This window comes from Peromyscus leucopus, chromosome 13, assembly GCF_004664715.2.
Source record: "Peromyscus leucopus breed LL Stock chromosome 13, UCI_PerLeu_2.1, whole genome shotgun sequence".
Lineage (NCBI taxonomy): Eukaryota > Metazoa > Chordata > Mammalia > Rodentia > Cricetidae > Peromyscus > Peromyscus leucopus.
This window is the reverse complement of record NC_051074.1, coordinates 63,921,903-63,949,875: the sequence shown is the minus strand read 5'-3', so window position 1 is coordinate 63,949,875 and position 27,973 is coordinate 63,921,903. Positions and strand designations below refer to the sequence as shown.

Genomic DNA, 27,973 nt, shown 5'->3' with positions numbered 1-27,973 from the left:
CAGATTAATTAGTCAAGCCAGGTGTAGTGGCATATTCCTACAGTCTTAGCACTGGGGAGACAAAGGCAGGAAGACAATGTGTGTTTGAGGTTAGCCTGGGGTATAGTGAGTACTAGGCCAGCTAAGGCTATATGATAAAACTAATGTCCAACACACACACACACACACACACACACACACACACACACACACACACGGCTATAGTAGTGGCTCAAGGACCCAAGTTTGGTTCCTCAAGGACCCAAGTTTGGTTCCTAGAGCCCACATTGGGTAGCTCACAACCACCTCTAACTCCAGCTCCAGACTTCCTCTTCTGGACTCAGGGGTTTATGTCCGTGTGTGTGTGTGTGTGTGTGTGTGTGTGTGTGTGTGTCTCTGTGTGTCTATGTCTGTGTGTCTATACCTGTGTTATGTACCTCTCTGTGTGTATCTATGTCTATTCACGTGTATCTATGCCTGTGCATATGTCTGTGTCTAATGTGTTTCTGTGTGTGTCTATGTGTGTATACATAAATAAAATACACATTTAACACACACAGACTTCAACAAAGAGTGTCTCTTAACATGCAAAAAGAGTTCACTTAGAATTTTAAAGCATATTCTGAGTTGAACTATATTCACATTGATATCACATTCTTTTCAGTACTGAACAGACCTTCAGGGAGCAGATGGTAGGTTTTTCCAATCAGCTCCCTGATGTGAACTTTATAGTCTGCAGGGCTGTGACCACAAAGCCCAAGGTCTGTTAGATCTGTGCCATATGTAAATAAGTCCACAGTCTAAGGGGATCTGGGGACATGATTTGCTTTTCAATGTACTTTGTAGCTTAAATTAGCATTGCATTCAGCAGCTAAGCTTTCTGTTTGAACATTTACTTTAACATCACAGATAATCACCCACTGCCCTAGGAAGCATGGACATTGGAGAGATGTCACCTTCCTCCAATCACCTGCTCTCCTACCTCCATTTTCTTTCTGTCCCTCACGTTCCCTTCCATTCTTCCTTCCCTCTCTTGGTTTGGTTCCTTTCCTTTCCTTTTTTTTCTTCCATCTTTCCTTCATGCTCCAAATAGTTTCTCCTCCCAAGCTTTTATGGAATGAGACAAGTTTTGTATATAAAATCTTAAGAGCACATACAATGTCAAGTGTCTTGGTTTTGCAAAACACTCCAACAGAGCCACACCATTAATACTAGAAAGTGCAGCAGTCTGCAGACCCTGGAATCCAGTTTGCTCATTTGCAGGACAAGGCGGACAGTATTCTCTCCCAGTGATGTGCCTATGTGCTCACTCCCAGACTATTTCCAGGTTTGTTTGGCTGTGATTCTAGATTTCACACTGTAAGGGCAGACACTCTTGTGTTATTAAGTGTACGTGCCTACACCTGTACAACCAGCACAGTTACCCACTGAAACGTGACAATCAAGATCCTTAAATATATTAAATCTGAATTATGAAATGCTTGAAATATAAAATGTGTAATGGACTTTGAAGACAGTATTAAAGCAAGTAAAACACTTCTAGAAAATACCACTACTGATTTTTATATGGATTACATGATGAAACAATGCTTTGGATATATTAGCTGAATTGAAGACTATTATTGTAATTCATTTTACCTGGGTCTACACACCTGTTGACTAGTAGACAGAGAAATGAAAGAAACTACAATCATCATTCTCCTTGATATAAATATATGCCCAGGATTGGGTGTATGTGTGTGTGTGTGTGTGTGTGTGTGTAGTATACACTCAATCCTGTAACCCTGTTTCTAATGTAGAAGTAAGTGTAAATGTTGTTAGAATATTGCTGACTGTATTACTACAGAGAGCTATGAACCACAATGTCCAAGAGAAATTAAAAAGTGGTGCAGTTGTCATTTAGTATTTGTTTGACAGGATTTCTAGAAACTAGGCAAAAATGTATAAGAGAATGTCCCCTTATGTGTGTTCAGTAAAAGCAGCAATTTTTAAGGATTCCTGTTTTAAGGGAAGGACTGAAAGTGTGAGTCCACCAAGAGCAGTCGCTTCTGTAGGGGCTTTGCTTTGGTGCTTCCTGACCTGCTTCTTTTCCTGACTGGCCTGGCTGTGCACACATCAGCTCTGTTGGCCTGCTCAAAGAATCAACCGTTGTGTCACAGATTCTAGTTTATGGCATTAATTATTTCCTATCTTCTGCATTGTTCTGCTTGCTTTCCTAGTTTAAGGTGTAAGCTAAGAATCAGACTTGCTCTTTCATCTTTCTCTTTCATGTTTAGTACTATAAACTGTCCTCCACTGTCTCTGTTCTTGATTCTACAGTAGCCATAGACTCCTGAGAACTGATGCTCACACCTGAGCATGACTGTAACTACTGTGAAGCATCCAACCACTGGGCAGGTGCATTCTGACCTTCCTCACTGTGTCCATCAGAGGCTTCAGCACACCCCTCTGCTTCAGTCTCCTCTCCACCATCAAGTTCAGCCTCTGGCCTACAGTACACATAACTCAGTAGAATCCCTATCTCGTTAAATAAAAAATTGAGACTCTCTAACAGATCAGTGGCCTTGTGTCAAAATCTTATGCCGTCCATCAGTCAAAAGGAACAGGGTCCTTTGCAGGCTGAGCAAGGCAGGACAGGAAGCGCCTGTGGGCTAGTGATTATTCTCAATTTGGGAGTAGGGCATTTACATTTTTATTATTCTTTGACAAGTTCAGACATGTATATCATATACTTGGGTTGTTTCCATCACCATTACTATGGCACATCCCTTCTTCTTCCTGGTGAATTTCTTTATTTTCCCAGGAAGTCTCCCTCCTATTTCCCTCTCTTTGTTTTAGGAGTTCACAGGTGATGTTTACATGAGCAAAGGAGGGGATTGTTTAGGAGTGTGGGCAACTGACCAGTGGTTATAGCACTGCAGAAAATGGTTTCTCCTTTACCAGCAACCATTACATACAGACAGCTCCTCAGGGAGGGTGGGCCTGTGTGCTCCTTCCTTGGCTCACAGTTCTGACTCACTTTACCTATCCATTGAACTGATAATGTCCACCCTATAAGATTTTTGTTAGTTAGCTAACATTTCAAGTCTTTGCAAATTCTTTATCAAATGTTTAAAAGAGTAGAACAGTCTAGGTGTAGTGGCGCATGCTTTTAATCCAAGCACTTGAGAGTCTGAGGCATGGAGATCTCTGATTTCTAGGCCAGCCTGATCTACAGAGCAAGTTCTAGAACAGCCAGGGCTACACAGAGGAACCTTGAAAAGCCAGATATATATAAAGAATGTATGTGATAAGCGATCCTAAATAGATTGACACATCACTTATGTTCTCTCAATGCTGACAATGCACTGCCCCCAAATTAGTGATTTGTCCAAGGTCACACAGCTTATTAGTACAGAGAAGATACCAGGGCACAGGACTATTTATCTGATCATTGACCTTCTTATCAGGGGAAGGTTCCACGAACAAAATTGTGAAATGGTTTTCAATGGGTGCAAAACTGAATTCAGTTGGATTCAACAAATATTTGAAGACCTAACAATAGGCGCCAGGCATTTTTCTAGCCAGGAGTGGCTGCAGGGCATAGGTGCCATCACTTTAGAGTCTCAGGAACATCTTCTGAGTTCTAACAGAAAGGCAAAATGACTTTCATTCAACTCTTCTTACAGTCAATAATTCATCGTGATAATTTCAGTATGACACTTGCATTTGGGCATGCCTATCACTGGCTTCATGTCTCAGTTTCTGCAATGACATGATTACCAGCACATGCCATCACATATGCCTGTATTTCCTTCATTTTTAAAACCTGAAATAGCATAGTTTATTCATGTAAAAGTTGTTAAATCCTATTAAACACTGCAATATTAAAATATTATTTGAACCTAAATACATACATTGAAATCATATTATAAGAAATTATCAATGTAGTAATATTTCTTAAAATTTATTTAATGTTTAAAATAGAATTATACTGCATTAAATGTACCATTATATTGTTTCCTTCTAGAACCAATTTTTTTTACATCAACTGATATTATTTTTATGGTTATGTAACGCACTTGTTACTAAACAGAAATTTTAGTTATTTTTTTTACTGTAGACACCTTTATAAATTCTCTCTGTACATTTAGAGTGATGGTACTTTACCCAATATTATTTTGGGATGCAAGTGTATTTGCTTTCAGTCTCATGAAACCTTTTCTATCAACATCTTGAAGTTATTTATTTGCCAATTAGTTCATCAAGGAAACACTTCCATGTGCCTTGAAATAATTTCCACTTCGTTGTAATCTCCAGCCAGTATGATGGTGCAGTCAGGATACTAATATTTTACTTAAGTATCTGCACCCATAGTTATACATTTAGGAAAGCATCTTAGTTACTTTTCAAGTGCCATGATAAAATACCATGATGGAAGCAACTTATAAAAGGGAATGTGTATTGGGGCTCACAGTTACAGTGGGTTGGAGTTCATGATCTTCATGGCAGGAAGCATGCCTGCAAGTGTGCATGGCACTGGTGTGCGTGGCACTGGTGTGCGTGGCATTGGTGTGCGTGGCACTGGAGCAGTAGCTGAGAGCATACATCTTGATTCACAGGTACTAGGCAGGGAGAGAGGTAACTGGGAATGGTGTGAGCCATTGAAATCTCAAGGCCCACGCCCCAATGCACACCTCCTTCAACAAAGCCATGCCCCCCAATCCTTCCCAAACAGTTCCACCAACTGGAAACCAAGCATTCAAACATACGAGCCTACGGATGGTCATTCTCATTCAGAGCACTTTTTGATGTGAAGACCATACTGACTCCACAAATTAGGTTTTTTCCTCACAATTTTTCACAATTTTCTACCAATTGAGCTAGTTCAAATACAGAAAGTATTCATTCTTTGTAGGTTAGAAAGACATTAATAGTAAAGCAAAAATGATTCAGGTTAGTATGTTTTAAATACAATTTTTCCTATCATCTTTTCAATTTTTCTGTATTTATTCATTGTATCTGCTTACTACTTTCTCCAGTCATTCTTTCCATTCACAATTTGTCAAATACAGGGTTTTGTTTTAAGATTTTTTTCCAATTTATTGCAACTAAATTATACGTAACATTATTTAAAAGTGTTCTTTCCAATCTTGTGTATTTAGCCATTCTTATTCCTAAACTTGTAACTTTTACTGACTCTCCATTCCCCCAGTAAGGTAAATGAATATTTTATAAGAACTCAAGTTCTTATTTTACTTGCTTTTCTGTTGATTCTATTTATTCAATAGTTTAAATTTTTATCTCCCTTAACTTCTGTTCCTAATTAGTTATGGCTCACTGTTCTCTTTTTTTAGTCTCTTAAATTATTTGAAATTTTTAAATTAAAATATAATTATATCACTTCCCCCTCTCTCTTTCCTCCTCTAACCCAGTGGCTCCCAACCTTCCTAATGCTGTGACCCTTTAATACAATTCCTCATGTTGTGGTGACCCCCAATCATAAAATTATTTTTTTGCAACTTCATAACTATAATTTTCCTACTGTTATGAATCATAATGTAAATATCTGTGTTTTCCAATGATCTTAGGCAACTCCTGTGAAATGGTTGTTGGACCCTTCAAGGGGTCATGACCCACAGGTTGAGAACCTCTGCTTTAACCTCCATACCACCTTGCTCCTTCTCAAATTCATTGCCTCTTTTTCTTTCATTATTATTGTTACATATACACATATAAATGCACAAATATATAAATACAACCTCATTAGTCTGTTTAGGGTTTCTCACATGTATATGATTTCACAGCTGACTACTTTATATCAAGTAACTCAAATAACCAGTTAGGAGGCTCATCCTTGGAGAAAACAATTTTGTTTCTGCTTTGCAAATAAAGTTTTAATGTCCATTAGGGAGAGAAGGAAAAAAATGACAGATGATTTTGTTGATGTTTTTCTTCTTTTTTCCCTCTTTCCTATCTTCTATGTCTTTTGGCATCTTGAGAAAATACAATCTTATGACTTGGCACTGTCCACTGCTGGCTGCCTGGAGAGTTGCCTTGCTTCTCAGCCAACTCTGCCTAGTATGCTCTAAGAATAGGCCAGGCACACAGGGCCTTGGGCACCATCATGGTTGGGAGACTGGAATGCTTGTGCAATAATCCAGACATTTTAGAAGAACTGAAAAATATGTTGGAATCCCATTTGGCAAGCTGTCTGATGTAGAAAGAAAAAAAAGTTCACATTCTTCCTGCAAGGGTGGGAATAGAGACAGTGGAGAACACGTTATCATGCCTTCAAAAGCTGGGCTCCCTATATATATAGCATGGAGGTCCCTAGGACGACTGTGGCTTATAATAAATTTTGGTTTTACTCAATTATTGAAAAAAATAGCCAAATGAATGGAAACACATGAACTATAAACCAAAGGCTGAGGGGCCCCCTGCTGGATCAGGCCCTCTGAATAGGTGAGACAGTTGAATGGCTTGATCAGTTTGGGAGGCAACTAGGCAGTGGGACCAAGTCCTGTGCTCATTGCATGAGTTGGCTGTTTGAAACCTGGAGCTTATGAAGGGACACTTGGCTCAGGCTGGGAGGAAGGGACTGGACCTGCCTGGACTGAGTCTACCAGGTTGATCACAGTCCTCGGGGGAGGATTTGCCCTGGAGGAGGTAGGAATGGGGGGTGTGCTGGGGGTAAGGGGAGGAGATGGGAGGGGGGAGAATAGGGGAACCCGTGGCTGATATGTAGAACTGAATGGTATTGTAAAATAAAATAAATAAAATTAAAAAAAAAAAAAGCTGGGCTCCAAGGGAACACCTGAGCTTTGAAGAAAAGAAGGTTTCCACATATCACAGTAGTACAACCACAGCTCCTTGACGAATGAGTTCAGGTCACCCATTTTCTAATTAAAATGATGACTGTGTTCTATATTATAGGGAGGCATTCCTATGCCAGGAAAATACGCCATATTCCAATAAGATCTTTGGAAGAGGAGAGTGATCCAACTCTTAAATTATTCCAAAGAACCTGAAAAGAAGGAATTATGCTCCCAAACTCATTCTACAAGGACAGAATCACACTGATACCAAAACAAGACATAACAGTATACAAAAGTTATAGACCAGATCACTAATGAACACAGATGCAAAACTCCCTAACAATATAATACATCAAACCAAATTTAATAGCATGTTAGAAAGATGACTCACCACCCTAGGAATGCAAGGCTCATTCAGCCTACACAAACAGATAAACATTCTATACAAGTCAACACATCAAAGGACAAAAACTACATATATGATCGTCTCAATAGATGCAGAAAATGCATCTGATAACACACCCAGCTGGAGATGCAGCTCAGTGATGAACCACTTGTACAGCATGCATAAAAACAAGATAATATAATTAGAATATAATATAAATGTCATTTTATGATAAAAAAAAAATAACCCCTGGAAAAATGGCTATAGAAAGAATGAATGGGCCTCAACATACACTAAAAGTATGTGTAACGATGGAAAAAAAGTTAAGAGCTGCCTTCTCTGAAATATGGTCCAGGACCAGAATACCACTTTCAACACTTTTACTCATCATGGAACTAGAAGTCCTAGCCAGAGCTATTAGGTAAGAGGAGGAAAAAGGGGGCATTCAGATCGGAAGGGAGGAACTCAGACTGACAGTGTTTGCAGATGGTAAAATGTTGTGTCAAACCCCAAAGATCCCACCAAAAACTCTCGGCACAAGTGAATCCAGCAAAGTTGCAGAGCACAGAGCCAACAAACAAAAATCAGCACTGCTGTCATATACTAAAATGATTTACCTGAAAATCAATAAAGCAGTCTCATTCACAACAGCTGCATTTTATTAAACATTAACTATCTAGTAATAAATTTAACAAAAATGAAAGTTCTATACAATAGAAAATATAAAATGTTGGTGAAAGAAATTAAAGAAGGCAGGCAAAATGGAAAGACACCTATGTTCAAGTAATATTGTCAAAATGTCCATAATAAAAATAATCTATAGAGCCAATGAAATCCTTATCAAAATATCAAAGGCATTGTTTCCCAAAGGCAGAAATATATGAACTTAAAAGTTATATGGAAACACACACACACACACACACACACACATCCATAGGCACATACATACACAGGCACACACATGCGCACACACACATACACGATATTAAAAACACATACGAAAAAAGGATTTTATTTTTAATTAGTAGTAGTGGGAAAACTGGATATTTGCATGTAGAAGAAAACTAGACCCCCAGTTTTCATTACTTTTTAAAATAAATTAACGAGTTAAATGTAAGATCTGAAACTACAGAAGAATACGGGGAAGCATACCAGGGCACTAGAATGGACAGGAGATTTGTGAGACCCCCCTAAAGCACAGGAGATAAAAATGCATAAATGAGATAACATCACACTCAAAAGCATCTGGACAGCAAAGGAAATGCCCCTCAGACAGAAGAGGCTACCTCAGAGTGGGAGGAAATATTTGCAAACTTTATATCTGATGAAGCGTTATTAGCACCTAGACCATATAAGGATTTCTGAAAATGCAGTGGCAAAAAAAAAAAAAAAAAAGATAAACCAATTTTAAAACAGACAATACATTTAAGTTGATTTTTCTCAAAAGAAGAAATGCAAATGGCCAGGAAGGGTAAAAATCCAACAAAAGATCCAACCATGGAAAGACCGTGGCTCACTCCAGTAAGAATGACTATCAAAGGCAAAGAAAATAAGTGTTGAAAGGCTGTTGGGAAAATGGAGCCCTTGCACACTACTAATGTAAATGTAATTAAAACTTACTACAGACATTGTGCAAATAGTAGGGAGTTTCCTCAAAAAGTTAAAAGCAGAACTATCATATGATCCCAGCTATGCTACTACTGGATCTATATCCAAACAAATGGAAAGGAGTATGTTGAAGAGACATTTATACTTCTTTATTACTTATTAATAGACATAAATAAACATTGTTGTTTATTAGCTGATGAATGGATAAAGAAAGTATGTTACATCAACCCACATAATACTGTTCAACCATTAAGACATCCAAATTAAAAGAAGGAGAAGTTGTCATTTGTGACATGGATGGACTACAGGGCGTGATGTAAAGTGAAATAAGCCCAGTGCAGACACAGGTACCAATAACCTCGTGTTTGACCTACATCACACCCATACAAAAGCTGATCGGTTTTCCTGCTCCCCCCTTTTAAAAGTACCTTATCTCCCTGCGTGTGGTACCACATACTGGTAATTCCAGCACTTGGGAAGCTAGGGCAGGAAGATCTCCATTTAAATAAAGTTCAGCCTGGGTCATATAGTGAGTTCCTGGCCAACCTCAACTACACAGCAAGACCCCTGTCCCTTAAAAACAAAAAGAAAAAAAGCATGAGGAGGCTGTACATTTCCTCTCCCCATGCTCTTTCTTCTTCTTCAATCTAGGTAAATTTTCTTAGATTTCACTACAAGTTGGGAGGAGAGAGTCATCAGGCCTTTGCCTCTTCTACAGTTGATAGAAACTACCAGTTGTGTGTAAACTCCATGTGTATTTACTCCATCATGTTCTACTGATTGGCTGATCCATACCTCTAACATTATATCGGACCTTTTCACTTAATTTGAGCCAAGGCACGCTGCTGGAGTTAGACCCTGACCTTTCCTTTAGATGTGGAAAGTGTTCTGGTGGAAAATTCTACTGTGTGTGAAATGAATCTGCAGACTTGTGTATGCCCTGTGGTGAAATAAGAAACACCTTAGCGCTGTGTAGAGTGAGTGCTTAGTACTGCAGAGGCTTCAGGGCTCTGGCTCCACCTACCTACTATTTCCCATTCTCTGCCATAATTCCCTCCAATTTTCGTAGTTGAGCTAATTTCATTTATTGGCCTTGTTATTCCTCGATTAATCAAGTTTCTTCCTGATTCCAAGGCTGCACAGGCTGTCTTCTGCACAGGCTGTCTTCTGCACAGGCTCCTCCCCTGCACAGGCTCCTCCCCTGAGCCTGCATGCCTTGCTATCTCACATGCTGTTTAAGCTTCACCAAAATTCTTAGAATGACTAGAAATTTTTCCTGCTTTTTAAAGGCTGTATATTCCTTCTCTTTGAAGGTAGTTCATCTTTCTCCATACCTTTCATCCCCCTGCAATCTAACCAATTTTCCTAGACATTCACAAAATTATGGTAAGAATTACTAAGAGCTTTGCATCTGTCTTATAAATGAACTAACTTGGGTCGATTTCTATGCCAATAACTAAAAGAACATATAGAGATTCGAGTCTTTTGGAAGCTTCCTGGCTTTGTATTGACATATCTCTCCATTTTTAAGGCAATGCCACTTTGTTTTGTTTATAAATATATTGAATATATGTCCATATTACAATTTTATTGACCTTTGTGAATTTCTTGCTTTTTCTCTCAGTGAAATGTATTTTTTAGGTCATCTCAAATGCAAGCCTACATGTGAAATCTCAAAGTACTATACTTCTAGATGTGCAAGGGAAAAAGTGTTGTGATCATGTTTTAATGATTAGACTTAACACCAAAATAACTTATTTCTTATAAAGGATATAAGTGGGAAGTGGTCTCCACCAGAGTTGAAAACCTTTGCTTGCTGAAAAAGCAGACAAGCCATGGACCAGGGAAAGACCTTCCTGCTTCTGCCTTCTGAGTGCTGTGACTGCATGTGGATGCCACAGTACTCAGCTGGATTGTCAGGGTTTGTATTAACACTGTGTTCAACTGTGGAATAAACTGTCTATAGGAATCATTTTCATTTCCATCAAGAACACCCTTTCCTGTAGGTTCCTTTCTGGTTATTCCTATAACATAAAAATTTTCTTCTAATTCTTAAGAGACACAGTATTTTTACTATTATACTTAGAAAGTATTTTTCAAGAAAACAAAACTTATGAATAAAAATTACTGAAATCAGGGCCGGGCGATGGTGGCGCACGCCTTTAATCCCAGCACTCGGGAGGCAGAGCCAGGCGGATCTCTGTGAGTTCGAGGCCAGCCTGGGCTACCAGGTGAGTTCCAGGAAAGGCGCAAAGCTACACAGAGAAACCCTGTCTCGAAAAATCAAAAAAATAAAAAATAAAAAATAAAGATGGTTACAAAAAATTACTGAAATCAATAAATTAAAAAGGCACAGTCTTTTGACTCTTGTGATAGAAATACTTAAGTATAGATAAAAGTTTCTCTAACTGATTGAACTAAACTCTTGACCACATGCCTTTCAGTTTAAAACCCAGTTGCTGATGTAAACCACAGCCATTCTGTCTAGTTATGTCTAGTTAGCTTCTTCACTTGACTTCAAGTTAAATCGCAACTAGCTTAAGTATTAGTGCCAGTGGCATAATAACACATTTGATTTTCCAAACAAACTTTCCCATGTTCTGGCTGTCCAGCTTCCCTCCCTCTTCTATGGCTCCCTGTAGACATTGCTTCTGCAAAAGCCATCCCATGGATATTTTTCCAGGCGGCTTGAGCAACATAAGCTCAAGCATAGTAGCAGCTACACCTACGAGAGTAACATTAAGCTAGCACTAAGTACAGCTTTGGTAGTACAGAATTTAATCTTAGCTTAGCAACATCAAGCTTCTGCTATAAAATCACTTGGAACTCAAGTACATAGCCATGAGCTGTTTTGTTTTGTTTTTCTAGGTCAAGCTAACAGCTACTGCATAGCAATATTTTTTTTTTAAAACCAATCAGAACGTACAGGCAAACACAGGTAAGCTGAATTGCTTCACACACACACACACACACACACACACACACACACACACACACACACACACACACACAATTAATGCTCCCAAGGCAGTATTGCATTTGGTTGTAAATATATTTTGATTAATGATTTGATAAAACTTAATTACTGTAAACCATCAGAACTGGGCCAAAACCTCCTTAGTTATAAAGAATGAGGATTATCTATAAAGAAAAACACCACTTGAATTGGAAATAGCTACCATCATGTATCATTTAGATAGACTCTCTCTTTGTTAATTCACTCAGGACGACACATTTACATGTTCTAAAGGCATCAAAATGCCTACCTGGTATTTGCAACTCCTCTGGTAGTAAACATTGCACAGCCATTTTTACTGACAGCCATGTGGTGTGAGCCAACTTGCAGAGATGACCGAGTCTGTTTCAGTCTTGCAGACCTCAACATGGGAAGCATGGCCTTTACCTTTGATAGCTAAGTAGGCAGTGGCAGTGTACAGCGGTAGTCTAAAAGACACTAATTTCCATTGATCTTTGTGTAGCTGTCAGACATGCTGAGTAGATCAGACACAGGCAGCTTACCTATCTTACACGGGTAACATTCACAAGTGACGCTAACCACTAGATTGTGAGGTAGAATCACCAACAATGAAATCGTCAAATTGCCCTGGCAGGAGAGCAGAGTGGAAACAAGGACAGGACATGAGCCCCTGTCCGGACCCTGAGAGTGAGGGTTCCCAATGCCTCTGATAAGAACTCAGTAGTCTACTTCACAGATCCTAGAGTTCCTCTGGTAAACAACATTCGGTATCTTGAGTTCTGTTGCCTTCTGACAAAATCTGTAAGCCTGTGGTATTTCCTGTCCTTTGATTTCACCTTGTTAACCCCTTGTCTGCCCCCTCTTATCCTACACAATGCCCAGCACTATCTCTTCACTGAGATTGCCTTTGGACTGCTAGTTCTGCTCCTTAAAAGCAGCCTGATTCAGTCTGTCACCTTACAAGGGGCTCCCACTTTACCTTACCCCACCAGAATTAATTAAAAGCCACCCAGCAACCAAAAGTGCCTCCATGTGTTTTTAAAGCATTAGCTATGGACACTCTAGCCTTGTTGAAAATAACTGAAAAAGAAGATGTATATTTAATATGAAATAAACCAGGCAATCCACAGCCCAGATTCTTTGTTTTATAAAAACCCATTGGGATAGTTTCTGATTTGCTGTTTAGCACACTTATGTAGACCTCAGCATGTGCCTGAGACTAACAATGAGCACATACAGATATTAACTTTTTGATCTTCAAAATACCCCTTTGACTGAGAGAGACCTGTGGGGAGCAGAGTGGACAGACAGGCTGGTAGGGGAGTGGGGGTGACCGTGATCAGTGTACATGTACAGAAAATATATAAGGATGAATTTAATTAATAAAATTAAGGAATAATGATTATTAATATGTTCCAAAGAAGGAAATTATTTGACATTTACATAGTGAGATGTAATGTGTATTCTAACAACTTCAGTCTCAGGTTGACGGTAAACATAGAAACACACGTAACTGACCAGCCCAGAGAGCTAGGAGCTCTCTCATTCAATGGGCACAAAGAGGCTGACAAACTGGATTACCTACCAATCTTTTCTAAAAAGGACCATGTATGTCCCATCCTGCAGCTATTACTAAATAAACGGTTAGACTATAAAATTAAATTCCCAATCATCATTGTTTCCAGTGTGATATAGCTTAGCAGGAATGTGCAAATCAGAAACAAAAATAATTTTTTTAAAAAAAATTCAATGAGGGACACTTTTCGAAGCCTTGGTGCAGGGAGGAGGGGCTTGGACCTGCCTCAACTGAATGTACCAGGCTCTGCTGACTCCCCAGGGGAGGGAAACCTTGTCTTGGAGGAGGTAGAATGGGGGGAGCAGGAGGAGGGAGGTGAGGGGAATCTGTGGTTGGTATGTAAAATGAATAGAAAATCTCTTAATAATAAGGAAAAATTAAGGAAAAATTCAATGAGAAGGAAAACATTTTAAAGTACATTTAGTTCTATAACCACTTGCGACTTACTCAAAGCATCAGTAAGAGGCATGCGTAGCTTAACTCACGGTGTAAAACCCTTAGCCATTTGAGCTGTCTGCATTGTTCACCTGTGCGTTTCAAACGTATGTCAAAAGTTTTAGTCAACTCACTAAAGAATCAGAGATGTTAAACCTGTTAAGCACTCAAGAAGTGCATAAATAAAGAAATGCCAAGATCACAGAGTCGGGCACACTACTGATTAATGACTTACAGAGCAGGAGATCGCAACCTTGAAGGTTTCTAGTTACCCAACTATCCGTGTCTTAACAAAACCACAGGTCAGTCTCTGCGGCCCTCTTACCTGCAGCTAGGCCCCTTCCGGTGCTGCTCTGTACACACCCCAGTCAGCGGAAAAACACTCATTAATCTCTCTTGCCTGTGTCCAGACTTGACTGAGATCTTGCATGGAGCAAATGACACAAGATTCATCTTACATTCCTGTGACGCTGTATTTCATCTGGCAGCCCTGACCACAGAGTGTCAGAAACCTTGCCAAGTCTCTACAGCCCGGTCGCCGGCACTGTGTGTCTGAAACCCGCGCTTCAGCTTCCTACCTTGTCTGGTATTTCTACCTCGATAGTCTATTTGGATGTGAGAGTGAGATGAAGATGATGGTTGTATTATTGTTGTTGTTACTGTTATTACTATTACTACTGCTATTGTTATTATTGACATCGGACCCGCTAGGCAACGACACAGAAGATCCACACACTCCCGCAGCTGCCGCTTCAGCTTCAAACCATCCTGAGCATGCGCGCTCCTCTGCCCACGCCCCTCCCCGCGCGCGCCCTCGACTGCGCAGGCGTGAGTGTGCGGACTCCATTGGTCGGGGTGCCGGAAGGGGCGGGGTTCGGGGAGGGGGAGCCTTCGCGGTCCTCGTCCGGTCTTTCCGGCCGCCGTTCCCATCTCGGCCCCGGTCCCCGTCGTGCGGCGCAGCGTGGAGATGCCCGGCCGTGGGGTGCGCGCCGACGACCGCGCTGCACCCGTGCCCGCCCCGGACCGCGCTGCACCCGTGCCGGCCCCCGACCGCACTGCGCCCGCGCCCGCCCACACTTCGACGGCTGCAAACACCGAGGCCCTCAGCAGCAAGGTGCGGTCGGACGCGGGGGAGCGCCTTCCCTGGGGCTGGGGCCCGCGACTCTGCCGTTTCTCCCCCGAAAGTTTAGAAACGGGCCCCCGTGCTTCCAGCCGCCCTCACCACCCGTGCCGACGCAGGGTGTCAACTTTTGAGTGATCCCAAAAGCATTCATCCGGTCGTCTCTAAGGAGGACCCTAGCAAAGGAACCTTTGCCTGCTTCTCTCCCTTCCTTCCTTACTTCCTTCGGGGTAGGTTTAGGGTTTCCATGTCGCTCAGGCCAGGCTCCAACACACCGTTGTTTGAGGGGAGGATGACCTTATTCTCTTGCCTAAGAGTCGACATTTCAGGGATGCACCACCATGCTGAACTGTACCATTAATCTTCCAATTACAGACAAAAATCTTTAAACGTGTAGTGGAGGGGTGTGGGTATAGTCTTTTAAGGTATTAGACGTCCTAAATTCTACATTTTTTTTTTCTGTCCCAAATGACGTCTTCAGTTAGTGGCCTTCTTCCCACTGTATCACAGTTTTCTTTGATGACAACTGAAACGAGATGTATACCTGTCATTCCTAAAACACGGTACAAGCAGACTTGAGTCTCAAGGAAGATGAATTCCTGTGGCTTTGCAGGTCATTACTACAACTCTCACCTCTGCCAGTGTGGAGACATAGGGGTGCACTCTCAATAGGGTGGGTGTGCGTTTTCAAAATAATCTGCTTAATACTGCGTGTGGTGGTGTGTGATTACTTAAAAGGAGTTATTGCCTAGTTAGGCATTCACCTGATGATCACAAACAAGCCTAGCTTAATGATCCAGCAGTATGCAGTCTTTACCATGCAAAGTAGACTAATGTAAATCTGTGATGTTTTATCTCCCCAGGTGGGTCAGTCAGTACCATGTGTCTTATCTGAGTGTCTGGCTGTCATCTAGTGCATACATCATGAGAAACACTGGTTGTTGGGGAAGGATAGAAACCCACATTCGTTTTCCTTCTCTTTTTTTTTAGTCTGCAGCAAGACTTTATAAAACTAATTAAAGGGCTGCTGTTAATTTTGGTAGACAGTGTCTCACTTTGGTTAAAGGTATAAGCCATGTGGTAACTGGCATCTGGCAAGTCTTAAGTCGGCTTTTCCTTCCCCAGCCAGCTGTTTTCCCACAGACCCCAGCTGGGTGCCGTTGCATCTGTACAGTGTCCAACGTGACAAGAGCTGTGTGACAGCCCCCAGTCCCGTTACTTAGAATGTCCTCACTAAACATACCTGGAAAACTTCTATTTTAGGTTTTTCTTTGTTTTAATAGATTAAAGAACAAAAAATTCTTGTGGATGAACTTTCTAACCTGAAGAAGAATCGGGTAAGTTACTGTAGGAATCTGGACTAGTATACAGTATATTAAAATTAGGAATTAGATTATTTATGCTAAAATTACAAAAATCTGTCATACGAATTGTAAAACTGAGTGTCCTAGTTTGTTTTTCTGCACATGTCACTACATCTCAGTGCTGGAAAACTTCTTTCCCTATTACATTTTAACAAAGAATGAATTACTTCCTTTTCCACAGAAAACTTTAGTATTCCAAATACTTAACCTATTTAATGACTTTTTTATGGTGTTTTCATAAGTCAGCTGCTGTTTCATGTGTAGTTTTACTGTGAAAAAATACATCTCAAGTGAAGAAATGATTTTGAGATCTTTCAAGCATTTTAAAGATTATATAATGACTGACATTTTCAACATTTCTGATATTGTCATTTGTGAAATATTGGAAGCTAAGATAAATTAATACAAGACTTTTGGAGATCAAGTTGGCAAAATGTATAAATGTTATATGAGACTTGACCTGGGGCTTCCTAGCATAACTGATGCATAAACAACCATAAAAACATATAGGTGTTTACACAGTGGCTATCGTCAGCATCTGTAATAGTGAAGGATTGGCATTACATCAAATGTCTGAAGTTTGAGGGCAGCAAAGAACTATAGTGTTGTACCGATGTGATAATAAAGAACCTTCATTGATCAGAAAACATTTCCGTATTACTCATTTATAAGAGTAAATATAACCCTGTGGCTATGGTAGCCTTTGTGGTGTGATGCACATGCTGTGCAAACAGCCATTTCTGGGTGGCATAGTATTGAGTGACTTTGTATCTGTTTACATTTGATAAACTATTGTTCTGAATATTCCTGAAGCTCAAGAATAAGTGATAATAGGATTCTGTTGAGCATCACTATGCAAATCATGTCCTGATATTGTAAATTTCTTTTGTAGAAAGTATACAAGCAACAACCAAACAGCAACATATTCTTTATTGCAGATCGAACAAAAATGTTTTCTGAAAGCAAAAGTGAGTGGTTTTCTTTTTGGTTTTGTTTTCAGTATTGTGTATGGAATGCTGTAGAAAACCTTTTATAGGCTTTTTGTGGGGATTCATAATGGTGCCTTGATTAAACCCTATCTGAATGAATGCGTGCGTGTGTATTACAGTAATCTGTTTCCATTTAGCCTTCCAAAGATCTCTATAGTTTTAAAAAGATTGCTCAGCTATGGCTGGTGACTGGCTTGATCTTAGGCAGGCAGCTGCAGCTGCTAAAAGTTTATATTCGTAACAACCCCATCATGTCTGGAAGACACTGTCTTGCAGCAGTCCTCCCTGATCTCTTGTTCTTAGGTGTTTCTGTCCCCTTTTTACTATGGCCCAAGCCTTAGGAGTAAGAGGTGTGATATAGATATCTAGTTTTGGACTGAGCACTCCAGAGTCACGTAATGTCTGCACATGCACCAGTAGTGGGTCTCGGTCTTAACTGTCATCAACTGCTGAAAGAAACTTCTGAGGACCGGTGAGAGCTGAAGTACCAAAGAGCTGTGGTTGGCAGTTGATGACTGTGAGGGAGGAGAGTCAGTTTCCTTAGGGATGGGACTCCTGGTGGATTGGAGATAGGGAGGGTGGAGTAGGAGGTGGGTGTGATCAAAATATATCACAGATGTATGAAATAAAAAATATAACTGCAAGATGTATTTGCTGTAGTTACTAAGGAAGGTAGGCATCTATTTTTAAGAGCTTGACCAAAGTACGAAAAATCATATAGTTTTTTCATTTTTGGGAGGAATACTTTGAGCCTGTAAGGTCTTATTGGACTTAAAAGTGGTAATGTAATTGCTTAGCCAAATGCTTAGACCCAAATAAGCACTCAGTGGAAAGAAACTATTACCAAATATCAGCATTGCTTGTCACTAAAACATTTGAATTATTACTGGCAATTGTACAGTACATCTACTCATATAATCTTGAGAAGTAGCCTGTTTTGTCCATGAGTTAATAGGTGAACATCTCTGAACTTTTACTTCAATGTTTTTCCTCCCTCCCTCCTACAGATACATTAGATGAACTAATAAGAGAATACCAAGCATTAGAAAACTCAGAGACAACCGAAGTCAAGACCCAGTCGCCCTGACTTCACAGAACCATGTGTGGCATTTGCTGTTCTGTAGGCTTCTCTGTTGAGCACTTCAGTAAAGAGTTAAAAGAGGATTTGCTGTACAATCTTAGACGACGGGGCCCCAATAGTAGCAAGCAGTTGCTAAAATCGACTGTTAACTATCAGTGTTTATTTTCTGGTCATGTTCTTCATTTGAGAGGTGTTTTGACTGCCCAGCCTGTGGAAGATGAAAGCGGCAATGTGTTCTTATGGAATGGAGAAGTTTTTAACGGAGTACAAGTTGAAGCAGAAGACAATGACACTCAAGTTATGTTCAGTAGCCTTTCTGCCTGTAAGAATGACTCTGATATTTTGTCACTCTTCTCTAAAGTCCAAGGTCCTTGGTCTTTTATATATTATCAAGCCTCTAGCCATTACTTATGGTTTGGTAGGGACTTTTTTGGCCGTCGTAGCTTGCTTTGGCATTTTAGTAATCTGGGTAAGACTTTCTGCCTCTCTTCAGTTGGTGCCCAGATATCTGGACTTACAGACCAGTGGCAAGAAGTTCCAGCATCTGGAATTTTCCAGATTGATCTCAATTCTGCTGCTGTTTCGAGATGTGTGACTTTAAAATTATATCCTTGGAAATACGTTTCTAAGGAGAATGTTATTGAAGAATGTGTTAATAACCCGGCTCAAACTCCGGCAGAATTGCCATCGTTTGTGTCAGTGGTAGCAAATGAAGACAAACTATATCTTTCAAAACCTGTTGCTCCCTTGAATAAGATGCTGCCTCAAGCTTCATTACAAACTCATTGTAGAAACAGTTCCAGTGTTCCACATACAAGAGAGACACTTGAGATATTTCTTAGAGATGAACACACAAAAAAAGTAGTCCATCAATTTATTGATGTCCTGAATGTTGCAGTCAAGAGACGCGTCTTATGTTTAGCTAGGGAGGAAAACCTGGCATCAGAGGAAGTTTTGAAAACTTGTAATAACAAAGCGAACATTGCAATCCTCTTTTCTGGAGGCATTGATTCCATGGTGATCGCAGCCCTTGCTGATCGTCATATTCCTTTAGATGAGCCAATTGATCTTCTGAATGTGGCTTTTGTGACTAAACAAAAGACTGGGTCAAGTGTTCCTACTGTAGGAAGAAAACAGCAAAACCATCATGAGATCTTTTCTGAAGAGTCCTCTCAGGGTGCTGCAGTGGCTGAGGGTCCTGATGATGCCGAGGTGCCAGACCGAGTCACAGGAAAAGCAGGACTAAAGGAACTACAGTCTGTCAACCCTTGTCGAACTTGGAATTTTGTTGAAATTAATGTTCCTCTTGAAGAACTACAAAAACTAAGAAGAGCTCGAATATGTCACTTAGTTCATCCCTTGGACACAGTTCTGGATGATAGCATTGGCTGTGCTGTCTGGTTTGCTTCTAGAGGGATCGGTTGGTTAGTGACTCAGGATGCTGTGAGAGCTTACAAGAGCTGTGCAAAGGTATGCACCGGGATTTTTGCTCAGAGGAATTTCTGAGACCTAGTGTTGACCTTGAACCTTTCAGCATTTAAGGTTGTAAGAATCTACTCTTATTTTAGTTATACTTTATAATACAGTGTATATTATGTCTTTAAAATTGAACTTTTTTTTTTTTTTTACTATTTTCTGACTTGTGGATTTTCTTCCTAAAATGTTAAGACTATAACTTTTTAGGCTTTCTAAGAAAAATGGAACTCACTTTCTTTATCCTTTTTGTCACGTCTCTGTAGGTGATTCTCACAGGAATCGGTGCGGATGAGCAGCTGGCAGGTTACTCCCGTCATCGTGTCCGCTTTCAATCTCTTGGTCTAGAAGGATTGAATGAGGAAATAGCAATGGAACTGGGTCGCATTTCTTCCAGAAACCTTGGTCGTGATGACAGAGTTATTGGTGACCATGGAAAGGAAGCTAGGTAACTCACTATTTGAATGCTTTTTAGTAGAAATACAAAAGGAGGCTTTACATTCCTTGTCTTTAGAGATTGGTCCCATGCAAAACAGGAGCACTGACACACTGTCTCAGCTGTACGTTATGACCACAGTCGAGAGCGAAGCTGAAGGGCCACTCGTGGTCTAAGGTGACTGAGTAATTCTTGTTGGGATTATATACTACAGTTTTGATACAGTGTTACAAGTCCAGAATTTTGGAACCTTTTATACTGACTTCATGCCCCTAAAGTTCAGTTTCTGTAGCCATGCTCAAATCAGACATAAATTAAATTATTCACCACATGCTGTGTACTGGGAACATCCTCAAAATTACTCTGAAACAACTTGAAATTATTTCTTGATATTATAGACAACTAATTTATTTACATTTTTAGAATATTTTTGTAATGCATATGATTGCCACATTTTGAAATACCTTTTTAATGTGATTAAATTTTAGCCATTAAATTGTGTGAATAATCACTAATAGACTATTTTTTTAATAGTAGTCACTATCAATTTTTTTTTAATGAATTTTAGGTTTCCTTTCCTGGATGAGAATGTTGTGTCTTTCCTAAATTCCCTGCCGATTTGGGAAAAGGTAGACCTGACTTTGCCCCGTGGGGTTGGTGAGAAGCTCATTCTACGCCTTGCAGCTGTTGAACTTGGTCTCACAGCCTCTGCCCTTCTGCCGAAGCGGGCCATGCAGTTTGGATCTAGAATTGCAAAACTCGAGAAAATTAATGAGAAGGCATCTGATAAATGTGGAAGGCTCCAAATCCTACCTTAGAAAACCTCTCAAGAAGAATGACATAATGATTCTACCATGTAATAACACTGTATGACAGTCACTAAAAATAAACAGCTGCTGCCTTACCATTGTGGGATGTGGTGGTTTCACAGTTCATTGTGTGAATTTTTACTTTTCCCATCAAGGGTCCTCTTGATCAGGTTCGTGAGGTAAGTTAGGCAGGGTTCCCTAGATGGCCTCAGCCCTGAGGTTGTTACTAGAAAGCCCAAATATGTACAGGCTTACAACTGGCCTTATGGAAGTTTCACCTGAGAAGTGGAGTGAAGCAGGCTGGAGATGAAGCTCCAGTCAAGCTCTTTATAAAGATGTGATGAGTTCCGGTTTTCAAATGCATGACAGGGCTTTTAGGATGAGATTACAGAGGGCATGGGAGGCTGCCTCCACCCCAGCACCTTGCCCTGTGCATCGTTTTTCCATCTGACCGTTTCCATGTTCTATTCTGAGTGTGAACTCCTGAGTTCTATAAGCTCACTATTAACACTGAAGGGTGGGGCCGGTTGTGAGAATCCAGTTCATAAATGGCTGGAGAGAAGGAGCAGAGGCCTAACTTGCCCTGGGCATTTGAAGTGCCAATCTTGTAAGACTGAGCTCTTAAACCTGGGGCCTGATCTGATGCCAACTCCTGGAAGATAGTGTCAGAATTCAGTTACTTTGTAGAATACTCAGGTGATGTTCAGAGATGTATAGGGAAAGGAAAAAAACAAACCTGGTATCAGTGTGTAAAACACAGTTGTTCCCCCAGTCTTCATGAGAGCCATAGCCACAAATAACTCAATTTGCTGTTGTCTTCAGGAACCTCGGCTTAGGTTTGACAGATTCGAGAACTAAAATTTTGAGAAACTAATAATTGAGATTCATGTTCCTAAGTGAGACTTAATACACATGTCGCAGCTCATTTTCCTACTTGAGGAATTTCTCTAAGAACTATTTAACATATTCTCTGATCCTTCAGATGGTCTGGTCCCATCTTAGCTTTCACAGATCAGTTAATTAGCCCAACACCTGCCCCTGCCCAGCACAGAAGTCGTCAAATTTATTTCTGATTTCTGTTGAGTGGATGTCCAAGAGTAAAGGTGTCATAGAGTTGGTTTCCTTGGAGTCGTATCCTGGTGCGTGTTTGCATCATGACTCCCACCTCACCTGTAGTTACTCCATTGCTTTCTTGCCACTGCAAACAGAAACGGTCCTCTACTAATCAAAAGTCTGTTTTCCATGTCACTCATAATATTGTGTATCAAACTGATAGCAGTCTGTGACCAGCTCTTGCCTACCTCATTAACTGTCCATTGTGATCCCACCACATCTCAGTATCACCCTACACTCTTTACTGTTTGGAATCTACCTTTCTGATCTTTCTATTAGTACAGAATTATTAGAAGACTTATAGACTAGCTTGACAAAGACTTCCCTGTGCCCTGAATTTATTCCCTGGTAAATGCAGTTTCATGTAAAAGAGTTCTGCCTCACCACTAAGAGCCTCATTGCTCAGTGTAAGATTGAGAGGAGTTAAGCTTCCCCTGACCTGGCTGCTACAACTGACAAAGTTGGCCGTACCGTCACTTAATTCATGATGTAGATCCTTTGGCTTCTGGCCAGTTGTGGCTTTCCTCTGATCTTCATGGCTATCTCTTCATTGTATTCTGCTGACCCTAACCTTCTTAACTGTTCTCCCTCCCTCCTCCCCACTCCAACTCCCTTCTGTGTCTCACTCCCCTCCCCTCCTCCTCCCTCCCCCCTTCCCTCCTTTCTGTTTTTGAGACAGAGTCCCATTTTGTAGCTCTAGTTGCCCTCTCCAGCTGACCTTCAGATGTTAAATTTCATAGGTTTTTGTGCTGGATGTCAGCAGTATGCTGTGTCTTGGTGATTCAACCACTCGGGCTTTAGTTACTTTTAGCTTCAATGAATTTATATGTCTCACCCCAGCTGCCCTTGTTTAATCTTCTGATACCTATCTGACATTTCTTTGTTTCTCTGGCACTTTAAGGTATGTTATGTCCACAGCTGGACTTAGAATCTCGTTTTGACACCCTGTAACCCCTGATAGGAAGTGAAGGGTCACCCTGACACATTTTTCAACACATGGCAACCCTGTAATCTGTTACCAATAACCCACCTGAAATTCCACAGCACAGCACCCTCATCACCACTACCATCACCCTAGCCTTCTGACCTGCATCGTTAACACCTTAGCCCGATTATTTGGGATAAACTCAAAACCCCACACTGTCCTTCACCCAGTTTTATATACTCATTTTGTGCCCACATCCCTTGATTTCAATGCTATGGTTTGTTTTCTTCAACTTTCAACAGCAGCATCCCTGTCCCAGAAGAGGAACTTCAGCAACTATTTGCACAGATAACTTTTTCATTTCCCAGACTTCATTTTAAAAGTCACTCCACAGGCATCTGGATGAACGTTCTTTTGGGTGCTGTCAACATCTTACACCACATTGGCAAGCACTTTTGTGTTTCTAAGCCCCTTGGGGGTTTGCTCTTTTCCCTGTATCTGTGGTCTCCAGTCTTTGGCATGGTGCCTGGCTCATAACTGATGTTCAGTAAACATGTGTTGCACAATAGGATTCCAGACCAGGACCAATAGAGCCTGTCATGTTGGCTTGTACCGCTCCAGGGTTTCTGTTGTTTTCTTTGCAATTAGCAGATGCGCAGTAGCAGTGACAGACGCTAGGCTGAGATCTAGAGAGAGGTTAGAGAATTTGTCCTCATGGGATCAACCATGAGGTTGTGGCCTTGGGGCAGGATGTACAGAGATCATGCCAGCCCACGCTCATCTGCCTGAGACACAGCCTGCACATGGCAAAGCCCTAGGACAGCTTTACGCAGCTCAGGGCCCTCCCAGTTCTCACCAACTTTGGCCCTCAGAACAGGGAAGGCCCTCCCAGCTTCCCCGACCCGCTCACGCTCTGGGGGTTATGGTGGGGCGATTCAGAACCATCGAGAAGCCATCCCAAGCAACGGCTCCAGGGAGTATCTTAGCGACCATCCTGGAAGCGACTCTCCTAAACAAGAAAATTTTTTCCAAGTAGGCCTCTCCCTTTTCCTTATCTCCTCCCATGTCCTTGACAGATGCTAACTGATTATGATCACAAGACTTGGAGCGGGGTTCTGTTCCTGAAAACTGTGAGCCCCCATGTAATCCTTTGTTTACGTGTCGGCACCTATGACGTAGTAGAAAAAAATGCGCTACAGAGCCGGATTCTGTACGCAGAATCAGCATTGACTTCAAAATGCAAATTCTCTGCCCCAAGTCTGTGTGATCCAGAAACAGGTATTTTAAGAAGGTCCAGGTGATTTTTGATGTAGGCTAAATTTTGAAAATCACTGTGTATTGGAGGCTGATAACATTAAGTAAAAGTACTGTTTTACATGTCCCACATAGTAGATGCTCAGAAAAAAGTAATAGTTACTATTGTGAAAGCAGGTGTTCGGCCGCTCGGAAACTAAAGAGCAGGCAGGAGGAACAGCTCGGCAGACGTGTGGGGACCTAGGCTGAAACACCACAAAGTGGGAGGGCACGCAGGTCTGAGGAGCTTCTCAGGGTGGAGAAGAAGGGCGAACAGTGTATGCAGGAGGAGAGTGTTTAAGGGGAGTGAGGTAGTTAAAAGTCTATACAATGAAAAATAAAGTACATAGCAGTGGCTTCTCATACACGAACTTAACGTTCTTCTGAAATACAGCCACATGCCCTTTAATGAAGTTCTGGTTAGTTTTTTGCCAAGTGACAGAAGTTAAGGTCATTTAGGAAAAAGAAGCCTCAACCAAGCAAATGTTCCATCATATTGCTCTGTAGACAAGTCTATGGGACATTTTCTTCTTTGTTTTTTGAGCCGGTTTCTCTTCTCTTGCATAGCTATGGCTGCCCTTGAACTTGATCTGTAGACCAGTCTGGCCTCGAGCTCACAGAGATCCACCTGCCTCTACCTCCCAATGCCCAGCAGAGACTTTTTTTTTTTTTAATGGTGATCATGTGGAAGGGCCCAGCCCCCTGTGAGTGGTCATGAAAGCTGTAAAATAGCAAAGTGAGAAAGCTTGGAGGAGCAAGTCAGTAAGCAGTTGTTCCTCTATGGTCTCTGCTTCCGTTCTTGCCTGGGCTCCCCACTGATGATGGGCCATGACCTGGAAACCAAATTAACCCTTTCCTCCACAAGTTCCTTTGGTCATGGTGTTTATCACAGCGATAGAAACTTAACTCAGACAGATGGGAAGTGTGTCAAGCTATTTCATTGTTGTATAAGTGCTGTAGAATGTACTTACACAAATTAAGATGTTATATATACTCTTAAGAGAGCACAATCTGTGTGGTCGGTTGTTGGAGAGTGTTGTGTAGCACCAAGAATTTCTCAGTAACTTTTGGCTCTTAGAAGCAGAGCTTTACAAATAATTTAACACGATTAATGTTAAAGATTTTACAACCTTAAGTATTTTAATTCAAATTTAAGTTTCTTGTGATGCAATTAATTGGAAGTTAAAAAGGATACAGACTGACCATGAAAATATTAACTTTAGAAAAATGAAGGGTACATATATATTCTAGAAAAATCCACCTATGTTGCCCTGACAAATATTATTGCTTCTTTTCCCTCATTGCAGGAACTTCAAGAAGGACATACTGGATTTAATTAGAAATGTTAAGACTATCCAAAAAAGGAATAGTTAGAATTGATCAAGTTCAAGATGAGGAAACCTACCTGGAAAATTTAGCAGTGCAAAGAAATGCGTCTGCTTTCTTTGAGAAATACGACCGCAGCGAAGTGCAAGAGTTACTAACAACGGCCCTCGTCAGCTGGCTGTCCGCCAAGGAGGACGTTCGCTCTCAAGTAGACATCCCATGTGGACTCATGAGTCAAATAAACAATGTAGGCTTCTCCACCGCCATCCTGTTGACGCCTGTGGACTCCACCGCCCACTTGGACTATAGGGAAGTCCATCAGATCTTAAGGGAGTTGGCTGTTGGAATTTATTGCTTAAATCAAATCCCTTCGATCAGTTTAGAAGCAAATTATGATCAGAGTTCTTCTTGTCAACTACCTCCAGCTTATTATGATACCAGAATTGGACAAATTTTGATCTATATTGACTATATGCTAAAAGCACTGTGGCATGGAATATACATGCCCAAGGAGAAGCGAACCAGATTCTCTGAATTGTGGCGCACTATCATGGACATTGATCCAGATGGAAAGCCTCAAACAACCAAAGATATATTTTCTGAGTTTAGTTCAGCAGGTAAGAGAATTTAGCACTGCTTAATTATTTTTATCATAAGCCATTTTTTCTCTTTTTTATTGAAAATAAACTTTTTTAATACAATATTTTTCTGATCATACTTCCCCGCCTCCAACTCCTACCAGATTGTTCCCAACTCCACCTCCTTTCTTTATCACTTTAAAAAAACAAAAAGGAAAACAAATGAAAAAAGAACCTCTCTCTCTCTCTCTCTCTCTCTCTCTCTCTCTCTCTCTCTCTCTCTCTCTCTCTCCCTCCCTCCCTACACACACACACACACACACACACACACACACGTACAAAATCAGAAACCACAACATGCATGCAAAAGACTATTAAGACAAGAAGTTCCCAAACAGCAAAATAAGACAAAGAGCCTACAAAAACATCATTGAGTTCGTTTATGTTGGTCATCTATTGCTAGGCATGGGGCCTACCCTGAACTGTGGTAAGTATACTCAGTGAGACTCCATTGGAGAAAACTCATTTATTCTTTGCAAGCAGGTGTCAATTACAGGTAGCATCTGAGTTAGAGAATGGAGCCCACATCACTTCCCCCTCTCAGATCTGGGACCCCATCTGGCTTGAACCTATACAGGCCCTATACATACTGCATATGTATGTAAGTCCTATTGTGATCATGCATGTTTCTTAGGGGAATTATTATCATCCCATGTGGTATAGAACTCAACTAAAAAGGATGGATACATGCATACACGCACATGTATACATACATATATCTATATCTATCTAATCTATATTATATATATTTAAGTAAGCTTATAAAATATGTTGCCCTATGGCTTTTTAAAACATTCCTAGAGTCATTTATCTCTCCATCCCTTTCCCCACATAAGAGTCTTCCTCCTCCTCCCCATTTCCCCCATTACACCTGTCCTACTGTACAGGCTAATTTTGTGTGTCAACTTGACTAGTCATTAACTAGAGTCATCAGAGAGGAAGGAGCCTTAGTTGACAAAATGCCTCCATGAGATCCGGCTGTAAGGTACTTTCTCAATTAGTGATCAGTGGGGGAGGTCCCATCCCATGGTGGTGCCATCCCTGGCCTAGTGGTCCTGGTTTCTATAAGAAAGCAGGCTGAGCAAACCATGTGAAGCAAGCCAGTAAGCAGCACCCCTCCATGGCCTCTGCATCAGCTCCTGCCTCCAGGATCCTGCCCTGCTTGAGTTCCTGTCCTGACTTCTTTCCTTCACTAGTGAACAGCAATGTGGAAGTGTGAGCGGAATAAACCCTTTCCTGCTCAGCTTGCCTTTTGGTGATGGTGTTTCACAGCAGCAATAGAAACCCTAACTCAAACACCTCCCGCTCCCCTCTCCAGAACTCCTCCCCCACTGTTCTCCCATAGTGCTTTTCCACTTTCCTGGCTTCTTCCAACACTTCAGGTTATATACTCAGATCTAAAGATCCAGAGCCAGGATCCACAAATAGGAGAGAATCTATAGCGTCCTTCTGTGTCCAGGTTACCCACACACAGTAGTTTCCAGTTCCATTTATTTATCTGTAAATTTCATTTTTCTTTGTAACTGAACAGAATGTTATTGAGTACCTATGTACCACATTTGTTACTATCCATTCGCCAGTTGAAGAACATTTAGGTTGTTACCACTTCCTAGCTATTGTGACTAAAGCAGCAATGGACATGATTGAGA

The 27,973-nt window shown here is 40.9% G+C and overlaps 3 protein-coding genes across 4 annotated transcripts in view; all 3 read left to right on the top strand.

Moving 5' to 3' along the window:
- The first annotated feature begins 7,472 nt into the window (after window positions 1–7,472).
- Asdurf (ASNSD1 upstream reading frame) lies at window positions 7,473–18,337 on the top strand. Its single transcript, XM_037210458.1, has 6 exons — window positions 7,473–7,582; window positions 14,246–14,378; window positions 14,623–14,871; window positions 16,161–16,214; window positions 17,134–17,209; window positions 18,238–18,337. Exons 1-6 carry the CDS (start codon window positions 7,473–7,475, stop codon window positions 18,315–18,317), a joined length of 702 nt encoding a protein of 233 aa, XP_037066353.1. The 3' UTR covers window positions 18,318–18,337.
- Window positions 14,813–21,153, top strand: Asnsd1 (asparagine synthetase domain containing 1). The gene is made up of 6 exons (XM_028887006.2): window positions 14,813–14,871; window positions 16,161–16,214; window positions 17,134–17,209; window positions 18,238–19,781; window positions 20,051–20,232; window positions 20,789–21,153. Exons 4-6 carry the CDS (start codon window positions 18,330–18,332, stop codon window positions 21,036–21,038), a joined length of 1,884 nt encoding a protein of 627 aa, XP_028742839.1. The 5' UTR covers window positions 14,813–14,871; window positions 16,161–16,214; window positions 17,134–17,209; window positions 18,238–18,329; the 3' UTR covers window positions 21,039–21,153.
- Window positions 21,154–24,267: 3,114 nt separating this feature from the next.
- Window positions 24,268–27,973, top strand: part of Ankar (ankyrin and armadillo repeat containing) — a 63,844-nt gene continuing 60,138 nt past the window's right edge. For both annotated transcript variants that reach the window (XR_005092688.1, XM_028886994.2), the window contains exons 1-2: window positions 24,268–24,345; window positions 25,668–26,303. Coding sequence is in view for 1 of the 2 variants with exons in the window: in XM_028886994.2 (XP_028742827.1) it covers window positions 25,703–26,303 (601 nt within the window). In the remaining variant the exon portion in view is untranslated. The remainder of the gene's footprint in view (window positions 24,346–25,667; window positions 26,304–27,973) is intronic.